Source organism: Gallus gallus, chromosome 6, assembly GCF_016699485.2.
Source record: "Gallus gallus isolate bGalGal1 chromosome 6, bGalGal1.mat.broiler.GRCg7b, whole genome shotgun sequence".
Taxonomy (NCBI): domain Eukaryota; kingdom Metazoa; phylum Chordata; class Aves; order Galliformes; family Phasianidae; genus Gallus; species Gallus gallus.
The window spans coordinates 19329600-19352828 of record NC_052537.1 but is presented as its reverse complement, the minus strand read 5'-3'; the positions used below and the strand labels follow the sequence as shown (position 1 = coordinate 19352828).

The window sequence follows — 23229 nt, the reverse complement described above, 5'->3', positions numbered from 1 at the left end:
TGCTGGGAGAGATTATGGTGCTGCTCTGCCTTCATGGGATTCTCACTGTCTCTTTTTCCTTTGCAGATGTTTGTAAGGCTTTAAATGTGACAGTCTCTCCAGGACCAACAGTGCGGTACTCTGAGGGAGATAATGCTACCCTTTACTGCCACATTTCTCAAAAGAGAAAGACGGACAATTTGCTGGCTGTGCGGTGGGTCTTTGCTGTGTCACCCACCCAGGAGTATCTGATGATCAAAATGACCAAATTTGGGTCTGTCCAGTATTATGGGAATTATACTCATCATTTCCACAAGCAAAGACTTCGTCTTCATAAAGAAAAACATGGAACTATGTACAAATTTCTTATTCTAAGCCTCCAGCAAACAGATCAAGGACATTATATATGTAAAGTTCAGGAAATTGGAAAACACAGGAATAAGTGGACAGCCTGGTCAAATGGTACAGCAGCTACCGAAATAAGAGGTGAGAAATCATCAGTTACAGTTCTACAGTTTTTCTTGTCCCATGATCCCATCTTTCCTCTCTGTCAAGTTCATCCATAAGACATTTGAAGCAAAGTTGTTTTTTAGTATTATCTGTGAGTATGAGAAGAAAAATCAAATACTCTGCTTCTTAACTTACACATAATAATTTAAAAATTATTCAGCCTGTAGAAGACTGTAAAGAAGTGAAATTAGTAGATTTGTTGAAAACAGTTATTTCCTTTGCCTTTTGACGGATCAGCAGCAATTCAAACTCTTTTACACTCATCTACAGGTCTCTATAACTTTGCAAGTGGGAATGAACAACTGTCACTATTATTTAAATACAAAATAAAATAGAGAGGAATTAACTTATTTTCAAATGAATACACAGAGAGTCAGCCAGAGATAGAGGCTGTGTATTTTAGGTCTATGTTTTGTCCCTCTTAGTATGTTCATTGCGTATAGTTCTAGTCTAGAAGCAGTTTGCAAATAGCATTTCTAGCATCATTCCTGCACTTTTGTTTATATCATTTATATTGACAGAAAACAGAGCTAGAAAAACAGTAACCAGCCTGCTTGTATTGAACTTCAGATGAAAGTATAACCAGCAACAAGTGATGATTTTGAACTATAGATCTCAACTTGAAAACAGGCCTTCTCTTTGGGGTGGGTGATCTCAAATCTAACACCACCAGATCTGAGCTTTCAGAGATGAGTGAAACTGGATGTTGAAGAACAGACTCCTTTGAAGAGGTAACTGAGCTCAGCAGTTGTGCTGTTAGGGCTAGCTAGCAAACAAGCCCTCTCTTGTGGTTTTACAGACAGAAAAGCTGATTTCACACAGAGCCAGCTCTGAACATAACACCAAAAATCAAGTAGGACTACTTGGTCCTTAGGTCTGGATATTCAAGGGGTTAATTAAGCAGAGAAAAACTTGTAGGAGAAAATAGCACTTCATGAAGTTTATGCCGTAAATGTTGATGCTAAGTTTACAGTTGTGTTTCATAGAATATAGTTGTGTTTCATAGTGTTTAGACCAGAAATGTTATTCCTGTGACTGAGAAAACCTAATCCCATTTATCTAACTAATGTTTTGGAGAAAATGGCCTTAACTCTCCTCTGAAAACAATTTTCATTTGAGAGAACCCCACTGAGGACAGGCCTTTCAAGATAGATTCAAGCATGTTTATGTAGAGTCTACTTTGGTAGACTAAATGCAAAGCACGTTCCCTCAGTACCAACTTCATTGGCATCATTCATGTTTCTCTGTCCCTCTTTGGATTATACACACAGCAGGAGGACAAATGAAACAGTAAAAAATAGTCTTTGTGAGTGTGTGAACTCCTGTGGGTAGTGCTCAGGTATCATAGGATTTCACTATAATCTATGAAAAGGACAAGAGCAGCAGTGTGAAAAACAAGAGATAAACAACATCTTCACTTTGACCAGCAATGCTTAAATCTGCCTTAAGGAATCATGGCATTAATATAACGTAATTAGTTGACTTTTAGTAGCAACAATGAAAGACACTAATAATCCAGTGCTGAAGCATTGTTTATTTTAGTAACAAAGACTGCAGATCAGTTTTAAACAACCACAAGAAAACCTGAACTATTTGGCTTACTGGATGTGCAGAACTTTTCCTTCATTGAAGGAAAGTTCCAAGTGCAAAACAAGTAACTTATTCTTGACTTGCAGGTGCCCAGGGACCTTCGGTGTCCCAGTCAGTGACTTGGGCTCCTGGACATACCACAAGAGAAGGCACCCAGTACTAGGGTTATGGTGGAGTCATTAGGAGATGGGACAAAGGATTCATCAACTTCACAGTTCAAAGAATGAACAGTTTCATGTTTGATTTTTGTTGTTGCTTACACGCTTTTGCTTTTAAGTGGAGAGGAGTAAAAATGCTGGAGCCCAGCATCTCCTGAGCTCAGCCATATCGCATCTCTGGAGATCATTACATTTCACAAGCACTGACACCATGTTGGGTGGCTGGAGCCAAGGCACAGTTGTTAGTCTCACAACTACATGGGGATATGAAATTAAACTTTATTGTATGTGTGATTTAGCTCTACAGACTTCAGGCATTAACTTGCTTCTCACTCAGCAGTTATTCTTCCCTGCTGCTCTCGCCTAGGAACTGGCACTCTTCCTCATCCTCCTCTCCCTCTCTCTTCTTCCTCTTCCCCTCCATATTTGGCTAAAATGAGAGATTCAACCACTATAATGAAGGAACTGGTAGGAAGGGGGACCTTTGGGTCCTAGTATTCAGATAGCACACTGATTGTACAGGATTTGCTATGCACAGGAGGGAAGGCAACACTTTTCAGAGTGGTGATAAAATCTCCAGTTTCCCCAGTGGTAACACTTGAGGTTTTCAAGGAAATTTTCTTCCAAACACATTTTGTATTTTATATTATAATCAGTTACACTTTTTATTGCAAAGGGATTTCGTTATATTACAGCTAGACCCAAGATAGAGCAGAAGGAGCAATACAAATTGCCTAAAGCACTTGGATACTTAAATTGTACTGCTTGAGCTGTATCAACTAAGGTAACAGTGTTCAAAGACGTTACAGTTGCTGTCTTTTCTACCATTTTGTTCCATTTAATGTGGCTACAATTATTCACTAATTCAATACGACATCTTTTTGCTAAAGCACCTGATAAATTTCGTGCAAGCTTGCACATCCAGTGGACGCAGAAATAGCATTTATATCGCTCACTTGGTTCACACAGGAAGAAGAGGTCACTGCATAAGACAGAAAATTGCAGGGGGAACACAGAAGGAAGAGTCTTTCTGCATCTCCAAAAGCAGAAAAAGCCCAGGGCAACTCAGCACATAGCCTTTATAACTCACAAAGCGTAGCACCATCCCAAGTAAAATAACTTGGTGGATTAAGCCTGGGACTGTAGTATCTAATGCTGTTAATTCATATTAGCAAATAACAAAATCTGCATAAGTTTGCTAGTGTGGATTTGTATAAGTACATAAAGAAGTTGCAAATGTATTTCCTTGCAACACAATTCTTTGCAGACAAACACATTGGAGTTGTGAATTAAAAAGGTTAAGTTACAGGCTACATAGTTCCTTATTGTTTAGTGGTGGCAGTTAAAAGATAAGTTACGTATTTACCTTCTTCTTCAGGACCTGAATACATTTTTCAGAAAAGCAGCCTCATTTGAGTTTGCCCTGTTAGGTGTATTGACAATAAGATAGCAAACATTTTACATAAAGGAACTATTAAACCCTGGTGGTAAACCCCACAGAAATCTGCATCCTCACGTTATCAAGAAGTGTCTCCTACTCCAGCCATGCAACATATTAAAACTAAACTATGGTGAACCTTTTCTCTTTTGCCCATCTTCTCATTAGGGGCATCTGTTCTTTTCCTAGTCGTCTGGCCAATATTAGCCTAAAAACAAGTTAGTAATCTTTATTACAGTACAGAATACACGAGAAAAAGAGTTTATTTGAGGAAAAAAATGCCATTGAAAATGTTGTGCTCCTACTTCCTTCCTAGGAGAAATCTCAGAGCAGTGAGTGGCCCTCAGAACAACCTGCAGCACCTCTGTCATTTACAGTCAGGTAACCTCTCAAGTACATTGTACCAAGTGCTGCACATGGCTTAGGAAGAGCAGTATGTATTCCAAGTGGTTTATCATCCAAGAGATGAGACCGTAGGAGGACAAATAGAAAATCAGGCAGTCCAACTAAAATCCTGCTGGCATGTACAACACAGACAAGAAGAGTTGATCACAACAATCTGCTTTGTTGGAAAGCTTGTGTGTGAGTTTCCTATAGGACAGATCCTGAATTCTTTTGGATTTTAGTAGCTTGTGATGCTTCCTCAAAGTAAAAATGTTGCAAAATAAAAGAATGCAAGACTTTTTCTTTCCCAAAATGCTCAGAAGTCCATTTTCCAGTGAACATATTCTGAAACGCTTGCCAAAAATCTACTGATGTGGTGCTGAATAGAAATGAAAAATAAATATTCCAGATGAGCTCATAATTAAACAGTAGTATTCATCAGACCTGAAAGTAATTCCATATTCACTGAGTTGGCCTTACACATCACAACCCTACAGGACACACCTTAATTAACTTCCTTTCCAGTAGGATACTTTTCTGTAGTGATTTGTCCTGCAAACTGCTTTTGGATGCCACCTGAAGGACATCACCATACTCCTATTGTATTAGAATGATGGCTAGCAGAAGAATTCATGGATTAACATGAATGAGATCATCTAATCTGATGTCATAAAAAAGTCAGCATGCATAAACAGTCAGGCTGAAGAGAGCAGAGAGGGGTTTGGATAGTGATCCAGCAGTCAGAGCATTTGGATTCTAGAACTGGGTTGTACAGCTGTTATAACACTGGCATTGATCCATTTGCCTAGAGCTCTGCAGTCTGCTTCTCTTTCAGAGAGGACAAGTCTGTGCAGAACCTGCTGCTGTTTTCCTTGTTACCTGTAATATAAACTACTTCTATACTACTAATATAAACTTACTTCATAGTAACTATGAAACCATAGTCAGCCCTTTCTCTAGGCTATAGAAGTGAGTTAGTATGACTTGCATGCATGCAAGCTTTCTTCTCACGCGTGAGGAAAACTCCACAACATAGGCACAGCAATTTCTACAGGTAAGAACATAAGCTATTTTGCTCTCAACAGGCAATGTCTTTGATATGGCAGTGACAGAGCAGTTTATATAGTTACAGTGTTCAACACGGTCTGTTTCTGCTGCTAAGCCAAGAACACTGAGTGTAAGATGTGTTCTGCTTCCCAGCTCAGATTTGCAAGTGTCCTATCTGTGTATCTCTAAAAGATAGAATACAGAAGCCAACTTTTGAGGGAAGCAGGAAAAAAAAAAAAAAAAGAACTCACAAGCATCACTCTCACTTTGATGGATTATTTGGATGCTGTTGTTGGAATTGCAGGTAAAAGACAACCTGTCAAAGGACATCCACAAAAGCTGTAGAAATAAGGCAACCTGGGCAAAATCAAGGGCCTGGAAAGTCATTCCTAAGGCTGGAGAATCACTACTGTGTTTGCAGAGATCACTTCAGTGCCAAGCATTGTCAGAATGACTTCCCTGTTTTTTAAAAAAGCTGTGCCTAATGTGTCTGGCTAAAAGTCAGTACTCAGGGAATATTCAGAGCTGTGTCCTTCAGTAAAGCTGTCACTCTTCCAGCTGTTTGTCTTTGTTCTTCCTTTTAGAAATGGACTACAGCATTAGGAAGCTTTCTTAAATAAAATAAATCCCTACTCTTTTAAGCAAAAATTGTTCAACTCCTTTCTGAGAAGTAGTCTGTTTTGGGACACACACACAAATTATAGCCCTAGAGGTAGTAGTTCTGGGTAACTGAGAACATAGGGTGGGAATAAAAATAGCCACATATGATTTTAATGGCAGCTTCTTCCCTGGCATACTCAGACCATCCTCACAAAGCCATTACAGATCATATAAGCCTATGGCCACTATTGTTCTAAAATCTAGGCTCTTTAAAAGTGTGTTTCTCTCCCCTTCACTGCATTTAACTTCTGATTAAAGAGCCACATGCTGCATCTTTGCAGCATAAGATGACAGAAGGAATCCCATCACACAAGCTATATAGCCCTCATTGGCTCTACCAAACCAGATGAGATTTGATAGAAGACATTTCAATAATGCTATTTTATAATTGAAGTATTTCACTGAAAGTTAGTTATCCTGCAAGTTAAATTACTATCTTGGTGCACTGACATGTAAGGCAGAACTCCAAGCTATCCCAACACTTTGTGCTCTGTATTTTTAGTTCTTGTTATGTCCTCTTTTTTTTTTTTTTTCCAGTTATTTCATCAAAAGCTTCTGATGATCCCACTTACAAGAAAAAACATGAAGCTTGGAAGTTTTTTGAAGGTAAAGATGCATCTAACTGCTGCTGGTTGCATATAAGATGATAGCTTGGCCCAACACTGCAGTACAGCTGAAGTGCCTGCATTGGGCCTGATTTTGCACACTGTACAAATTCAGGCTGTGCCTCAGAAGGCATCCCAAAGAGTACTAGCTGCTGGAAAAAATGAGAATGGAAGGCTCTAGTTCCTCATACATTTATTACAGCCAATGGTGGCATACTCTATGCCTGGCTGATTGTGAAATACAGATGCAGACCCTTACTCATAGGGGTGCTGGGCGTGTCTGAAGAGGTACCCAGCACTGTGTGTTCCCACTGGCCTTAGAAATGCTTCTCTGCATTGCGAGAGCAGTGTAAAGCTCCCTGGAATTTCAAGGCAAGCAGTATTTTCTCTGTAGATGAGGGAACATCTGTTCCAAGAGACTTGGAAATTCAGAATATACACTCAGCTGAGATTCCCTCCTCCTCCTCTCCCTGCCAATACAGAACACCAGTGAAGCAGCAGCCCAGTGTTTGCAGCCATGCTGCTCTGCTGCCTGCCAGTCTCTGCCCACACCATTCTGCAGGGAGCCTTGCTGTTTAAACCACAACTTACAGACTCTATTGTTCTGCGTATGGGGGGATTGGCTGAAAACGAAGAACAGAGCTGTAGGTCAGGGGTCTAGTTCCAGCAGTGCTATTTTCTGCAAGAACGCTTGACCTCTGAGGCTTGGTTTCCTCTCTGTAAAGCAGGAAAGAAGCCAATATACTTCCCTAAGGGCATTTCAAGACATTAATGGGTAGAGCATCCTTGAAGTGCACTATTTAGAATCCTAGTAAAAGCAGAATAAGTCATCAAAGCCTTCTGATTCTGAGCAAAATGCTCTGTCTTGATCTGCCACGGTAGAACTCCTGGCCCCTCAGGTGAGAATTGCTATGGAAAATGACTGAAAGTCATAAAGGGAGTCTGACGCTGTAGATTGAAAAATAAAGAAAATATATAGATAACAATTTCAAGCCAGTGATGCAATGGAGAAAACAGTTGCAGACTTCCTTCCTTCCTTCTTCCTCAGTCACTCAGCACTCCCACATCTCTCCCCAGTGCCACTTTTAAACAGTATTTTCTTTTTTATTTTTTAAATCAGTACAGCTGTTTAAACTGGGAAATAATCCAGCTGAAGTTGTTCTGTTTTTTGTTAGCCCCACCAAAACCAAAACAAAACCAAACCACCACCACAACAACAAGCAAATTAAATAAACAAAGAAACCAAACCAGCTCTCTCCTTCCCCAAAGTAAGCCCTCATAAATACACCTATTACTGCTCATGTAGACTTCATTGAAATGGATACTGTATGAAAATTTCAGGAGAGTTAATTACTTCTAAACAGTTACCCTAATTCTTTCAGGCCATGCTCTATTTCAGTCTTGTTGACATAACATTTTTTGTCTTGTAAGCATGAAACATACAGCTGCAGCACTGAGCGTCCCCTGTGCTTGCCTTTCAGATCTGTACGTGTATGCAGTGTTTGTGTGCTCAATAGGAATCATCAGTGTCCTCCTTTTTACACTCGTCATTCTCTGTCAGTCACTTCTGAACAAGAGGAGATGCACAGGTGAGTGAAATGGCCTTCCTTGCTGGCTGCAAAACCCATACCAAAGAGGGGGAGGGGAGAAGGAAAGTGAAGAAAATGCAGGAAAAGAAAATATTTCCTTACTTTGATTTTAAATGAAAGCTGTATATACACACACATATATGTACATAGGTAGGACGGATCACTTTACTACTGTCAGAAAAAAAAATGGATTCCTCCACGGGTTAATTAGAACAAAGGCATTTTGCTCCCTTTGAACAGCTATTTCACTTTAAATTTGAATTGGACTTTCCAAAACATTTCCACTTTTAATAAACATGAACTAGAGGTTGTTAGGACTTCTTTCGAAGGAGACTAAGTGCTGCACTATTAAATTGCATTTTGACAAGATCTAGCTAAAATTGTGCAAGAATGGCGTTTCTGCAGACATGTTTAGAGAATTCCTTGTGTTCCATTTCCTCATCCCTACCTATCTGGCTATCAACATGCTTGGGAAAATGAGGGTTGTTATTAGCACTCATTTGTAGCGTGCTTTGAACCTAAAGGATCATTTTGTTATTCAAATGTACATTTTTACTATAGTCTTTCAAGATGAAGAACTATTTCATTCTTTTCCTCAGAGACAGTTTTTTAAAGAGGCTAAGCCCGCCTGAAAGCAGCCCTGTTAGAATCACAATTGCTACTTCAGATCTGCAGAATAACCAGTGGCGGCTCTGCTTTCATTTCTGTTTAAGAACGGTATGTTTTGGAGACCTCACACTGGGAGAATTGAAATGCCAGCACGCTTAGCAACCACCATGTTAAGAGGAGAGTGCAAAGGGCCATTTCCAAACAGCAGCTTTGAAAAAGAGTTTGGTTAGTGATTCGTCCTGTTAACGACAGGAGGGAATCATGACTTGTTGCTTCTTCAGCACTTCACACGTACCACAGAGGAATGTGTGACTCAGATACACGAGGGAGAAGACACGTAAGCCAGAACATTGATTTCTACAGAAGCCCTTGCCTGACCACAGCTGTATTTCATGCTGCAGCTCCATTTTCCCGGTAGTGCACTCAGTAGTGTAACTCAAGTTTTGTTTGAACCCAGCAATAGTGCTTGCCAAAGAGGAAGAAATAAGATCAGTGTTGTTCTTCCTACCCTGTTAAGTGATGACAAAGGTTTTGTGCCAAGGGAGCACCCACAGTTAAGTGTGTTGGTCATGGTGAGTCACCTTGCAGCCACAAGCAGTGATTTATCCTTTTTTTTTTCCTCCAGCCAACATTGGGCTAGATTTTGTTTCTGCTTATGTTTATTCACTCTGGCATAAGCAAATGAGCAGCATGGAGAATACCTCTCTCCACAGTGAGCCAACAGAAGCTAAATATAAAAGTAATATAGAGTACAAAAAGTATATGCAAGATAGAAAAAGTAATTTATTCTGAGCTGTTAAATTCTTTCTTCACCACCTTAATATCTGAATAATTGCACACTTAACCAAAATTTACTTAGATTTTGAGCACTATCCAGTAAACACTGGCAGCATTAAATGTGCTTCCAATGGAAATGTAACAGAATAAATTTTAGCAGATAAGAACTCAGTATTCAACACAAATATATGTATATGTATATATATACATACACACGCACACTCTGTATTCAACATATGTACTATTTTCCAGAGCCACATTAATTGGTCAGCATCCCATTAAGCAGCAAGGAATTAAAACAGCAGTGCTGTCTCATTCAGACAGTTAGAATAAGACATCTCTCCTCAAAAAGTGTTATCTTACCTTCTTTCCATCCTTGTCGCTCTGTACCTCCATCTTCCTCCACTATTGGTGAAGTGATGGCTTCCATCACCTTCCTCCTCTTTCAAGAGAAGCCTGGCTCTGCTGTTTTCCTCAAAACTATGTCAGAGGCCTAGGACAGCCAAAACTACCTCCTTGCCTCACCTGCAGAATATATTTCCATTAGGGCTTCTCTCTGACAATCTCCAGTCACTCTATCAGGTGAACACACCTGAAACAAAGCATGAACACACCTACACTCCCTCTGCTCTCCCCCCACCTTCTCTCCAAGTACCTTCCAGTTTCTCAGCCCTAACTCCACAAAAAGGATCACCTGCCCCAACCCCACCCTGGGCAGACAGCCCTTAGGCTTTGGTAGAAGTCTGCTCTTCACAGTCCTTGGATCAAAAGATGAGAGATTTTGCTCTAGGGCAGAATAAAGCCATGCATACCTAGCAATGGTCAAATACATTCCAACAGTATGCATGGTATCTCTTGATGGATCAGATCTACTGTCCTAACTGTACACCTGGAAAAGATAACAGAGATAGATGAAAGTCTTGCCTTAGCCAGCCTAGACACAGAGACCTGGCTCTGGTGTGTTAGCCCCAGTTCCCAGTGCTCTCAGCTCCCCTTTCCTTTAAGTCTGAAATACAGCCCAGAAGGTGCTACGCAGCTTCCTTAGGATAGGACAGTTGAGGTAAGAAAATGTGGAAAATTTCTTGCACAGAAGAGTGTAATTCTGGAAGAAATGAGAAAATTAGGAGACTGTGTGTGTGTGTCTATGTTGCGTTACACAGGGTGCACCCTTTTTTCTTTCTGAGAAATAAGTTGGCCCAAGTTAACCAGCAGAACCAGAGGCTCTCCTCCTGCCTGCCTTTCTCTGTACTTAGCACATGGCCCAGCTTGGGCAAAGCACAGAAAACACAAAGCCACAGAAGAGCATCTCAATAATTCTGGCTCCTGAAAGGCTGCAGGAGGGAGGCTGCCCTTGCTCAGGGCTACTGATTCAAAGCAGTATGAAGCAGAAGGATTTAGGCAGTTCACACACATATGCTGTCAGAGGTGGCTCTGGCTGGTCTAGACCTCCAGTCTGATCCCAGGAGGCAACCCCCGTATGCCCGAGGTTGCAGCTTAGCCTGCATTAGGAATAGCAGTGGCTCCTGTGGCTGAATGGTTTATTTTGGGCTTCTAGAAATAAATAGAGGCACCATAAGGGAAATAAAAGTCTTCAAAGTAAAATTACTGGCCTGCTGTTCTTTTCCTTAGCTCTTGGCTGGGCTGACCACTGGAATGTGAGCTGCCCAGTACTTCCACAGCAGATTTGATTTGTTATTTGATACATTTACTTCTCCCAAATGTAGCTTTGAGACAGAGTGCGCTTTAATCCACCGTATACAGTCCTGATTGGCAGCTCTCCCAGTGTGACCACTTGGCAGGTCTGCAGCCCCAGGAGCACTGGTCTACCTGCCGTGTCCATTTGTAACTTATAAACTGTTGGTGGGAAGCCACATTTTCTTTCTTTCTTTTCTTTAACAGTGAAGCATTACCTGGTGAAATGCCCCCAGAACAGGTAAGAGATTACAGTTCTCTTTACAATAACCCAAAGCACCAGTTCTTCTTTGGTTTTGCTGTGTGTCAGCCCTGCCCACAGCAGGTGATTGGAGTTCAATGATCTTTAAGGCCTCTTCCAACCTAAGCCATTCTATGATTCTGTTCTTCCATGTATGCTGGAGAAGATAAGTGAAGCTTTCCAAAGTGCCTGCTTTAGTGGCAAGCCTTTCCTTCACAGTCTGAACTGCCTTTGCAGAAGCCTGCTTTGATCCTGTATGGCCTTCCAGGGTTTCCCAGTACCTCACCAGATGTCAATGGCCTAAGCTGTCCTCCTACACAAAGCATACGACAATGTGACCCAATAAATCCTGCATACATAACCTGGGGCTCAAATCAGATTTTCTAGGCCCACACTCTGTTCCCAGCTGAAAACTCCAAGGGATGGGAAAAACTCTATTTCTGTTGCAGTCATTAATCACTTTAAACAGTACCGACTGCCAAGTTTTCGACCGCACGTTGCTATAAAACTGATTTCCAACATATCAGCTTCTTGAGATATAAACTGTGCTGGACCAGCAGTAAAAGAAAGATGACAAACATATTTTACAAACAGAAAAGATTAAAGAGTGATGTGTCATAATAATGTAGAAGAGCAGCTGTTTCCCAATTTTCAGTGACAAAAAACATGTGTTTCTAGCATTGTAGTTTAAATCCAGTATCACTTGGTATCACAGACACTATTTCTCATACTATCTTTTTAGCAAACTGATTCTGTGCCAAGTATAGCATGTCCTAGATGCTCAACTAGTGTAATTTTTAGTGCTCTCTCATGGGATAATGGCTTTATTCAATCTAACCAACACTCAGATGTAAGCAAAGTCAAAAAAAGGCAACAGAGAGTACAGGAGAGGTCAGTACAAACTGAAGCTTTCATGTTATTCACTGAAGATCTTTGTTTTGTGACCCTAACCAGCCATTGCACTGCGCCAAAAATGTACAGACAGCTCAGCAGTTTTCATTTCTCCCTGAAACTGCACTGACTTCAGGGCTTTGAAATTAAGTGCCTATGAGTGTGTTATCAGTATCATGATTTTTGTTCTGCTTCACTCTTATTACCTTTTATTTTTCACTCTGTACTACACGAGTCATCAATTTCTTTAAACACATTAGGGCTGTTCTCAAACCTAAATTTGTAATTGATATTAGACACATTACGATCCATATCTAATGCTAAACATTCGTTTCCATTCAATCCTAGCCAAGGGTGCACTTCAAGGCATCACAAAACCTGAATTCCAAGTAGATCTCGTATTATGGCTCATCCAGATGTGTTACTGCTGTAGGTAAACCAACTGAAAGGAAAGAGGTGCAGTTGTGTGAGCCTAGATTAGAGAGGCTCAACTCCAACTCCTCTAGTGGTATTTCAAGCTCAGAGAGAATGCAGTTTCAAAGTTACATGACTAGTCTGGTGTCGGAAAACTGTCAGCACTCCCACTGCAGTAATACCTAAGCACCTTAAAATATTTCATGTTTTGACATCATAATGATAGCTTCGCTTAATTGGAAACTGAAGCTAAGTGATTTGCCCCAGGTCTCACAAAATAGCCTTGGCAGAAAAGAAAATTAAATCCAGATTTCCTGAGTGGAACAAAGCAAATGTTTGGGGTTTGGTTTACTATTTGACCAATAAGAAATTAAAGGAAAAAAATGAGTTAACCCAAACCCATTTCTTTCCCACATTTTAAAAATAAATAACTAAATAAAAAGTATGGTTATTTTGGGTTTTCCAAACCACTTAATTCTATTTTCTGAGGTTTTCTTTAAATATCCTCCTTCTTTAAATATCTTCCTTCTTATTATCTGCCTTGTTATTGGATCATTTTGCCAGTGTTCAGATAAAGAAACCCTCAGGAGGTGTAACTTTGAAAATGGGATTTTTTTCCTGCCCTTTATTTATTTGTTTTGGCCTGAGCTCTCCTCCAGTCCTTCTGCCACTGCTCTTCCAGAGACAAATAATTTGAGGTGCAAAAAAGCATTCACCTCACCAAGCCATTCATCCCAATGCCTTGGTCCCATACCACTGTAGGACCAAGTTCTGCCACACTGAACCAGAACCAAGCAACCAACCCCCAGGCACCTTCCCATGCATCTGTCTGTGTGAATCCACCTGTGCTGCCCAGGGAGGTGGTGGAGGCACCGTCCCTGGAGGTGCTCAAGAAGAGGCACTGAGGGACATGGTTAGTGGGCATGTAGATGATGGGTTGATTGATGGTTGGATGAGATGGCCTTAGTGGTCCTTTCCAACCTCTATGATAACCCTCATCAGACCACTGACAAGAGGGAATAGATAACCAAGACAACCAGAAGAATAGTCCCACATCTTAAGGGTAGCAGTGCACCAAATGGGAGCACTTTGCCAGCTCTTGGGATGGCGTGCTCCAGAATTACCAGCCACAACCTACAAGGAAACCACAGTCCTGGTGACACGGCTCTCAGCATCCTCCCACAGGCTTTCTTCTCCCCAAACTCCTGTCTCTTTCTCACTCTACAAGCTCATTAGATCCTTCAAGAAACGCACGTGACACTGTTGAAATAGAAGCAGGGAGGCCAGAGGAGGAGCTGGAGATAAAAAAGTAACTTTCTTCCTTAATACAGAACAAGACAAGCTCACAAAGAGGCAGTGTTTCAGAGCCAAAGAGTCCTTTCTGAGCCTCCTTGTCTGGTTTGAGGAGCTCAGTTGGGAGACAGCAAGCACAGTTACTGTATCTCCCGGAATCAGTTAACCCTGTACAGCCCTGGAACTTAAGAAAAGCGTAAGCCACAAATACATTATTCTGTAGCTTTGCATTTTCAGTGGCCAAACAGGAATAATGAATGCAATGAAGTGACACTGAGCCTTTTTACATATTGTGCTAAAAGCAGCAATATTAGAACAGTAGTATCTTTAAGCTATACGTCTGCCTTAATGACCAGAAACACCAAACTAAATATCACTTCCCTCCCCATTTTGATGTTCTGTGTCCTTTGCAGTTCGCTGTGTTTGAGCAATGGAGCTAGGCAGGACAACTTCATTTCCTGCTGGTTTAAAACAATTTAACATCTTGATTTTAATAGAGAAACAAATGATTGTTGTGGGATAGGTTCACAGTTAGGCAGGCAGACTTTAAAATTACTTTAATGCAACCTTTGGTTTACATAATTGATGTGATTTGTTTATAAATTATGAAAATATTTTCCCTCTTAAATATTTTTAAAGAAATTTGGCAGAAAACTTATGCTTTGGACTGAATACAAGGAACAGAATTTAGCAAAATCATCAAACCAGAGGATTTTTAATTGACACAAGCATAAATCCAGAGTGATTTCACCAGTGATAGTGATATTCATTTGGATTTACAACTGTGTAAAATTGTAATGCCTGTTATTATGTTATTCTTGTGTGGGCAATAGCTGAGACATCTCAACTTTCATTAAGACTTTGGCCCAGTTTGAATATTTAATTCTATTAATAAAAAGAGAATGTTTCATTATGCAAAAGAACCTGGAGAAGAACAGCATCTTGGGACAAATGACTTAAAATTCAGAGAATTCAGTGCTGTCAGTATTACTGCTGTGAAGAACCTGGCAGGGTCCCACTGCATGGTGTAATGCACCGGCACAGGCCAGGACCATTTCCACAGCCATCCTACATCACTACCTTTATTGTAAAGAACTTCTTGGATATAAGGAAGGAAGCTTTTACAATAACAGTGGTGAGGCATTAGCGCAGGTTGCCCAGAAAAATGGTAGACCAAGCCCCATTCCTGGAGACACCCAAGGTCAGGCTGGGTGGGACTCTGAACACCTGATCTCACTGTAGGTGTCCGTGTTCATTGCACAGAAGTTGGACCTGATGGACTTTAGGGATCCTTTCCAACTTAAATATTTCTATGATTCTGTTTCACATTAGTTGCAAGCTAGCATGTGGTAACAAAATCAAATCACTGCAACCTGACCACATATCCAAGCCCCTCAATATTCAAAGCAGGTTCTATTGTCTCAGACTTCGGGGCATACATTTGGTGGTTGGACTAGATGATCTTAGTGGCCTTTTCCAACTTCATGGCTGAAGAAATGCAAGAAATTGGAACACCCTCTCAGGGGCTTTTCAGTACATCCCCCGGTCAGAATTCAAATTTTTGGGCTGGGACTTGCACAAGTGGAAGACAGTACGTCTGCTTGCATGAATTCACTGGCACTATTTGTCCCTGCACTGCCTTCACTTGTCCCTCTGCATTGCAGCTCAGGGGAAACAGTGACCAGTGTGACGAGCATGTCCCCTCTGCAGCCCAAGAAGCTGAAGAAAAGGAAAGAGAAAGCAGAGCTGCCACCAGCCATCCCAGAAAAAGGTATGAGAGCAGAGATGCAGAGAGAGTTCAAATCTGGGCACACTGAGGAGGGAAAATTGTGTGTTTGGTGAGAGGGCACTGCCAGCAGTGGGGAGGGAAAGGAGCTGGAAGATTTCTGGGTATTATATCACAAGCAACAAGCTCTCAAGAGCTGTGTTGAGCCTGGCTTATGCATACAAACAGTATCTTTTGCATATCGGATCCTTGACTCTTACATTTTTTTTCCAATTCATAAGCCCTATAGTTCATTGTAATATAAGTTATCTGAAATATAGCTAAGATCTTATACAAGTGTAACTATAGGTATTTATTTACCCCCAATCCACTATACATCTGTGATTTATAAATTGCTAATGCATATGCTAAAAAATGACAGTGAATTACAGTAATATGAAATGACCCCTAAATATTTATTTTCACAGCTCCAATAGCCAATATTCCTAAGCCCAAACTCTTGAAACCTCAAAGAAAATTGATGCTGGTAAGTAATTTTCTATGACATTTTCTCCATATTCTTCTCTCTCAATGTAATTGCTGTAATGTTGCCAGAACTCCAGGTTCAGAAAAAGCAAGTTGTCTTAAAAATCACGAAAGTGTCTTTTTTATACAGTAATACTCACTGGAACTGCTGCCTGGAGAGCTGTGGGTGCCCCAGCCCTGGAGGCGTTCAAAGCTGGACTGGATGGGGTCCCTGGGCCTTGACCTGGTGGGGGGGACTCAGCCCACCAGGGGGTGGGCTGGGGGTGGAACTGGATGATCTTTAAGATCCCTTCCAACCCAACCATTCTGTAATTATATGACTTTGTAAAGTGGTGAAATATCTTGGCCCTTTTCATTTTGAGCCCTAGGTTACACTGGATTTCCACTTTCTTGGTGTTGTGCCTGCAGATTTAGCTTGTTCTTAAAAAAACTCGCTATTGATTCTCACATGCTGCTGGGAGCTGGTGCTGTGGAGAACATGTCTGTCCCCAGCAGATCATAGCTGTGCTGTCATGCTGCCTTTGTGACTTTTCAAGTCAGAAAGAGGAGGGCTGGATTCTGCCCCATAGTGGTGTAAGTCAGCAATAGCTGAAGCTGAGGGGATGAAATGCATGTTTGCAGCTCATAATAAGGTAAAAGAAATCTTAGATCTGATTTCTGTTGGGTGTGAGTTTCTGCTAATTAACACCTGTGGATATTTGCCAGACAAGTCAGATAGATGAGCAGATGTAACATAGCAGCACCTGGCCAAGACGTCCAGGGTAGCAGAGACAGCTTTATGGCAGTTATTTCAGCTGCATCCATGGCCAGGCCCCTACAGGGCTCTCTATGGAGTCAATAGGCTGAGGTGATTGGAGCAGGAGCCCAGCCAGGTGCTCTACATTTCTGGGGATACTTTTTCCCTTCACTGGCAATGGAGAGGGTGACTAACTCCCTGACTTCAGCACCTGGGTGGACATGGGTGCCTAAAGTTACCTTGTGTGATTAACCCAAATGCCTCTGCGATGGGCTCATTTTCAGGTGAGGACTGGGATTGGGAACCTTCCCACTAATTGTCATAGAATAGAATATTCCCTGCCTTTTACATATGGTCAGGGCACAGCCTGGCTACCTGGGCAGAAGGACATTTTTTTAATCCTCAAAAATCTCTCAGATTTTAAACTTTCAGTCCCCTTTGGGGTGAAAAAACATTATTGTCATCCTGCCAAATGACTGCAGGATAAGAGATTGCTTTTCTTCCAGCTGTAGCGACTGCACAGCTGGTGTTAGTACTGGGCCTTTTTTCACAGATGGCACAGAGTTGGAACGAGAGACTCAAACTGTTGAGTTTCAGGGCTTCTTCTGCAGCTTCCCAAGGAAGTACCACACCAGGAGAATATTCCAGAAAACCTAAGCAAATGAGCTTGAGTATAAGGAAACATTACAAAATAATTCCAGTGTTTTGGGAAAATTTTTGTAATAACCTAAATACTGGCAGAATTATTTCCAGAGGACATGTGCTTCTGGTTTCTTGAAAGATGTTTATAATAAACCAGTGAATTTCTTTTGTTGTTAACATGCTAGAGTGGATTGCAGTATAATTTTACAAGAATACAATAACCTGGATAAAATATGGACATAATCTCAATGAAAATTAAAAACAAAAAGAGAAAACCTAATATCATGTTCAATTGCACAGCTTTGAGTAAAGCCTTTTAAAAACTCTGCTTATGTCATATTGCTTTTGCTTTAGCCAGAACAACAATTCTATGCTCCCCCTGTTGCAAAAATATTCCCCATCAGTGTCATTCTCTATTAACATCAGTGAGAAATGTCTACAGATCAGAGGAAATAGAGATGATGAACTGCAAAAAGGGATGGGTTTTATAGCATGCAAGAAGCACAGAGAGTCATTAGGAAGAAGAAAATTCTGGAGGCCCACAGATTCTTCTCTCTAAGGAACGTTCAGCTACAGCCTTAAGTACATAGCCCTTTGAATTGGTAGATACAAATCTTGTACTTCTTCAACCATATTTTCTGGTAAACCTTTCATCGCCTCCGAGAGGTTAGCTGTCATTGTCCAAGAGTTTCAGGTGCTGAACATTGAAATGGAGAGGTTTTCACAAATGTTTGCACCACCAAACATAGGAGTTCTTGTGAGATTCACTGGAGCTGATGGAAAGAACTTGATTTGAAGTTATACCAAGTACTGCAAACCTGAGTAAAATTTTTGTTGACTTCATCACCTTTACATTAAATTAAAAGGAAAGGAAAGCCTGTGCAGGTAAGGCATAATCCAGGGAGTATTCCTGATTCTGCCACTGACAAGTCAGATAGTCATCCCACTTTGAAAACAAATGAATTCATTCCATGTTACAAATGATCCCCCTGGGACTAGTTCTTTGATGTGCTGTCAATGTAAAGCACACGGTCCATAGAAGTTGGCTTCTACTGCTCCTGCATAGACTAAGTTGATACTGGAGGGCATCTGAGTTCTGTTAATCACAGAACACATATTGGTCCTGTTTGTCTTCTAAAGCAGAGGGCTTCCAGTGACCATATTTGAGCTATCTGTAAGAAGCATCTCTCTACCTACAGCCCATGCAGCACAGACAGCATTGTTTATCCTGGCAGGGGCCAGATCACAGGTGGCTCAGTGCCACGTGATTGCTGAGACTTTTGATGATGATGGTGTAAATGCTTCTTGAGGAAACAGGAGAGGTTATCTGCCACTGAGGGAAATTTCTGGGAGCTATTTTGGTGACATCTCAGAGATCCGCATTCCCAGTTTTTATAGATGTGTGAAATGGGAAGCTCGGAATTTTTTTTTCCAGCTTTGAAAAATCCCATCCTTATTCACCATTGCAGGCTAAGTGCTGACAGTGTGCTGCATGCCAGGCAGTGCATGTCAGGACAGCCCCTGCACAGAAAGTGCTGACTCTGCAGTGAGCAGTGTGTCTGAAGGCCTGCCATTTGCAAGCAACTCATCCGAAGCACAGCTGTCCTGATTCTGCTGTGTCTGCAAGGCAGAAGGGAGTTGTTTTGAACAGGAACTTGACATGTGTTTGACACCTGTGGAACTGAGAAGGCCACAGTTTGCTCTCATAATCTGCATGTATTCAGCCAAATTAAGCTTATTTTGCATTTAGCTCAGGGTTCTATATAAGTGTATACTCCTAAAGCAATGAAGAAAGGCGCTCCTAGAGCTGCTCGGAAGTTGAATGTTCCTTCACCTGAAAAATCATTTTGACCTTTAGGTTTCAGGAATATATTTTCCACTGTACAATTAACCAACCAGACCCACTGCATATATGAAGCAGTGACTCTGGAGTCCTTTTGGGAAAAGGTCTAGGTGTACAAGTGAATGATCTGCAGTCTCAGAATTGCTTCAGGGAACCCTGAAACATACATAGAGAAGCTCTGCTTGGTTTTTGCTTGCAGGGGAATTTGTGCATTCTAAATGATGCTCCAAGCTGTTATCCTACAACTTCAGTCTTATAGGAATACAGGAGCACATTTTCCCATTGCAAGATTATTATGCGCAATTAAGATTTTTTTCCTCCCCTCTTTTTCATCTTACAATTAGGCAGTACATTATTCAAAATCAGTCTTATGCCATATTCAGCATGCCAGATAGGAAAAGTGGGCTCATAGAACTCCTGATAACTCTCAACATGATCTTTAGTTTAAGAAAAAAAAGGAAAATGAAATACTGTTCAGTGACCTCTAGGACTCCAGAGATCAGAGAACTATCAGGTCTCCCTTCCTCCTGCATGATTTTAAATTAAAAGCCACCCTCTGCTAGAGGCTGTTTCCTCCACAACATGTAACAGTCTGTGATTTAAGATTCCAGTTTCTCAAGGTATTATTGATCTCCACAGACTTTCAGTAATGTTGTACGTACAATATACAAGGAAAATGGAACTTTTTTTTTTCCCTCAACTCCCTATGATCCTTGAATATTTCCATCCAGTCCACATAGTTTATTTCTCTGTCAGATGAACAGTCCCTGTTCAGCAGTTTCTCATTAAGGTGTGAGAAGTCCATTTGTTCATGAACATCATTTATATTGTCAGGCTGAAACTCAGAACAAGTCATATTCAAAACTGTTGAGTTGTGTCTACTTTCACATCCAGGTCCCACGTTGCTTTACCCCCAAGAAAGAAGAGGTTATGTAAATACAGAAAAGGTCTTGCTAGAACTGTGCTGAGATTTGTGTTTTTACAAAATCCTACAGCGGATGATTTTTATGTGATAACACCTTTAGAGCACTAATCATGTCTCACCAGAAAAGTAAAGTCCTTGAGCCTTTTTGAAAGACAAGGAGAAATCAGCCTGATTTCCAGCAGTGTTGGCCTGGTTCAGAATCAAGAAATAACTCTGCCAACTTTTACAGCGGCATAACACATTAGCAAAGGGAAAGACTCTTCTGCAAAAGCTGTTAAAACAGTCAGGACAAACCTGTGCCAGGTACACTAACTCTATTAATGACGAAAAATGAACTATCTCCATAGAGATACCACCAGCCCTATGTTTATGGGATTCTGTTTCTTTAAAATAAATGTTTCAATGGGACTTAGTGAATCATCTTTATTTCTGACTTTGTTATCATAACTTCTGTGGGATTCAAAAGCAAAATTTAGATGTGGTGCTGTAAGAGGGCTCACAAATTGTTGTGGATGTTGTTTCCAGTGACGAAGCTGCTTCTGGGGATTAAAAACTAGGCATCTTAGTGGAAAGAAGCCATCATTTTTTTTAATTTGATAGTGCCACTAAAAGACATACTTCCCACTCCAGGACTTTCCAGTGTCATATTTCTCAGCCTTGGCACAGAGAGCACGATGGCTCTCTTCATACTACAGAGCTCCTACTGGCCAGCATTTGCATTTCTGAGGGATAATTCATCTCACAGATCTAGCTTCAGCTTCTCACAAACGTCTGTAGAAGTCATTTTTGAAGCACCCCTCTGGTAGGTGATAATTCAATTTGGTCTATAAGCAACATTTTCTTAACCTCATCCCTTGTTAAAGTCATTCTGTACCACATCCCAAACAACTCCATCACATGCGATTATGTGGAGACAGAATTCTAAGGCAAATGTCTGAAGCAGTAGTCAGTGATGTACTTAAGACTGTGGTGAATTGGGAAGTGAGCCCCTGCCTGCTTACTTTTGATGGTAAGTTAGAATCGATAGAGTATCAATATTATTTTTTTAATTAGAAACTTACATCTGTTTTGCTGTTTTCACAATAACTGATAAGGTGGTGAAACAGTGAGGCTGTAGAAATCTGTAAGTGAAAGCTGGCAGCAGTTGTTTTTCATAGAATTATAGAATAGCCTAGGCTGGAAGGAACCTCAAATATCACCTAGTTCCAACCCACCAGACTTGTTTTCCAGGCAAGTTAAAATTATGAAGTTAGTATTTGCTTCTTTTCTCTATGCCTATTTCTGAATTTGGATAGAAGCAGTCTTTGTTATAACTTGAAAAATTCAGTCTGAGCTCACAGTAAACATCCTTGATGCTGCCAAAAAACAACCCAGCTAAGCTTAAGAAGAACAAAATTGACCCATCTGGTCATAATCAGGACATAATCAGAGTAATTTCCATTAAAATCTCAGCTCATAGAAGGTCTCTTCTGTGCACTTTTGTACTTAACAAACTCAATATACAAAATTGTATATATACATACTATAGCTTTTTTTAAAAAATAGCTACATGGCAGACTTCATAGATTCTCTTTTTGAGAAAATGTTCCTATAACTGAACTCTTTCAAATAGTTGCCCAAGGAAAGAGCTGTAACTGGACTAAATAAAAATTAAACTGGAAGTGATTTTGTATTTGCTAGAAGATACACTGGAAAATGATGACTCTTCCTAATACGTGTTTCTGCAAAGAGTACGATCCCAAGACAAGAACAAAACAGATGAACAAGATAAAGGCTGCATCTAGAGATGTCACTTTGGAACAGAACTCTGTTTGAAGAAATAATTTCAGAACAATAATGTAATTTTTCAGAAAAAGACATTGTAGCCATAGATATCTCAATGACTTCCTGGGTGGAGAGCCAGGATGGAAAGAGAGAGGTGGTCAGTCATTCCCTGCCTCTCTCTCTTCTGTCCAAGTGTCAGTCCCACCTCAAACATCAGTTATTGAAAGTCACACTGTTGTTCCAAAAAGGAGGCGGTGGCAGGATTCCAGGCTTACATTGCCAAACTGCTGACCAATCCAAATGAGAGATAAAATCACAGAATTAGTTTCCTTTCTCTGACTACTCAAAAAAAAAAAAAAAAAAAGTTTTTGGACAAACAAACCACCAAAATTAAATTAAATATGTGGTTGATAAATGAAGTGTGGAAGAACATGTGGAAAAACAACCCTGGCTACCATAGGTACTCTAAAGTAGCATTGGCTTCCATGTGCTGTTATTACACGTCCTTTGCTGAAAACTGTATACACTTCACAATTTTGAACCTCCTGTGTGTTTCCTCATATTTTCAATCAAATTATTACATACTAGAAATATGCATAAGGGAAATTATTCTACACATTTTATGGTGTGCTGTTCCTTGTAGCAGTAATTGAAGTACCTTTTCCACTTATGAAAGTACTAATTTTATTTGGTTTTATTGCTTTTCTAGATGTAATTATTTATTTAGTGTGTTTTGGTTTTATTAAATTATGTTTACTATAGGAACATCATAAAAATGTATGAAAACAACACATCAGCCACTACTGCCCAATGACCTGTTTTGGGGAATCTAGTGTTATTTTTCATATCCAAACATAATAGAATAAAGTAAGAATAAAGAGATAATCTACACTGGAAAACAATGCAATTTTGAGATAATACAATAAAACACCTGGACAATATGATTTCATAAATCTTAGTTCTGAAATTTACATGAGTTGGGCGTTGATGTGGCTATTTTTGGACATGATGCATTTTCTAAATGGAAACATAACATGAAATGCAATTAAACAACAAAGGGGAAAGCATATACAGATTTAGTATGCCCTCAGCAACTGATTTCTACAGAACAATGAAAACATTTCCACTTCAAAAATGTACTGGATTGGTTTTAGGAAAAGTGGAGTTTTAATCTAGAAGTGAGCAATAGCT

The 23229-nt window shown here is 40.4% G+C and overlaps 1 protein-coding gene across 1 annotated transcript in view; it reads left to right on the top strand.

Annotated features, from left to right (window-relative positions):
- VSTM4 (V-set and transmembrane domain containing 4) overlaps window positions 1-23229 on the top strand; it is a 32359-nt gene that overhangs the window by 5063 nt on the left and 4067 nt on the right. The window contains exons 2-7 of the mRNA XM_421654.7: window positions 67-465; window positions 6304-6372; window positions 7853-7960; window positions 11246-11279; window positions 15542-15648; window positions 16071-16129. Of these exons, the coding sequence (XP_421654.3) occupies window positions 67-465; window positions 6304-6372; window positions 7853-7960; window positions 11246-11279; window positions 15542-15648; window positions 16071-16129 (776 nt within the window). The remainder of the gene's footprint in view (window positions 1-66; window positions 466-6303; window positions 6373-7852; window positions 7961-11245; window positions 11280-15541; window positions 15649-16070; window positions 16130-23229) is intronic.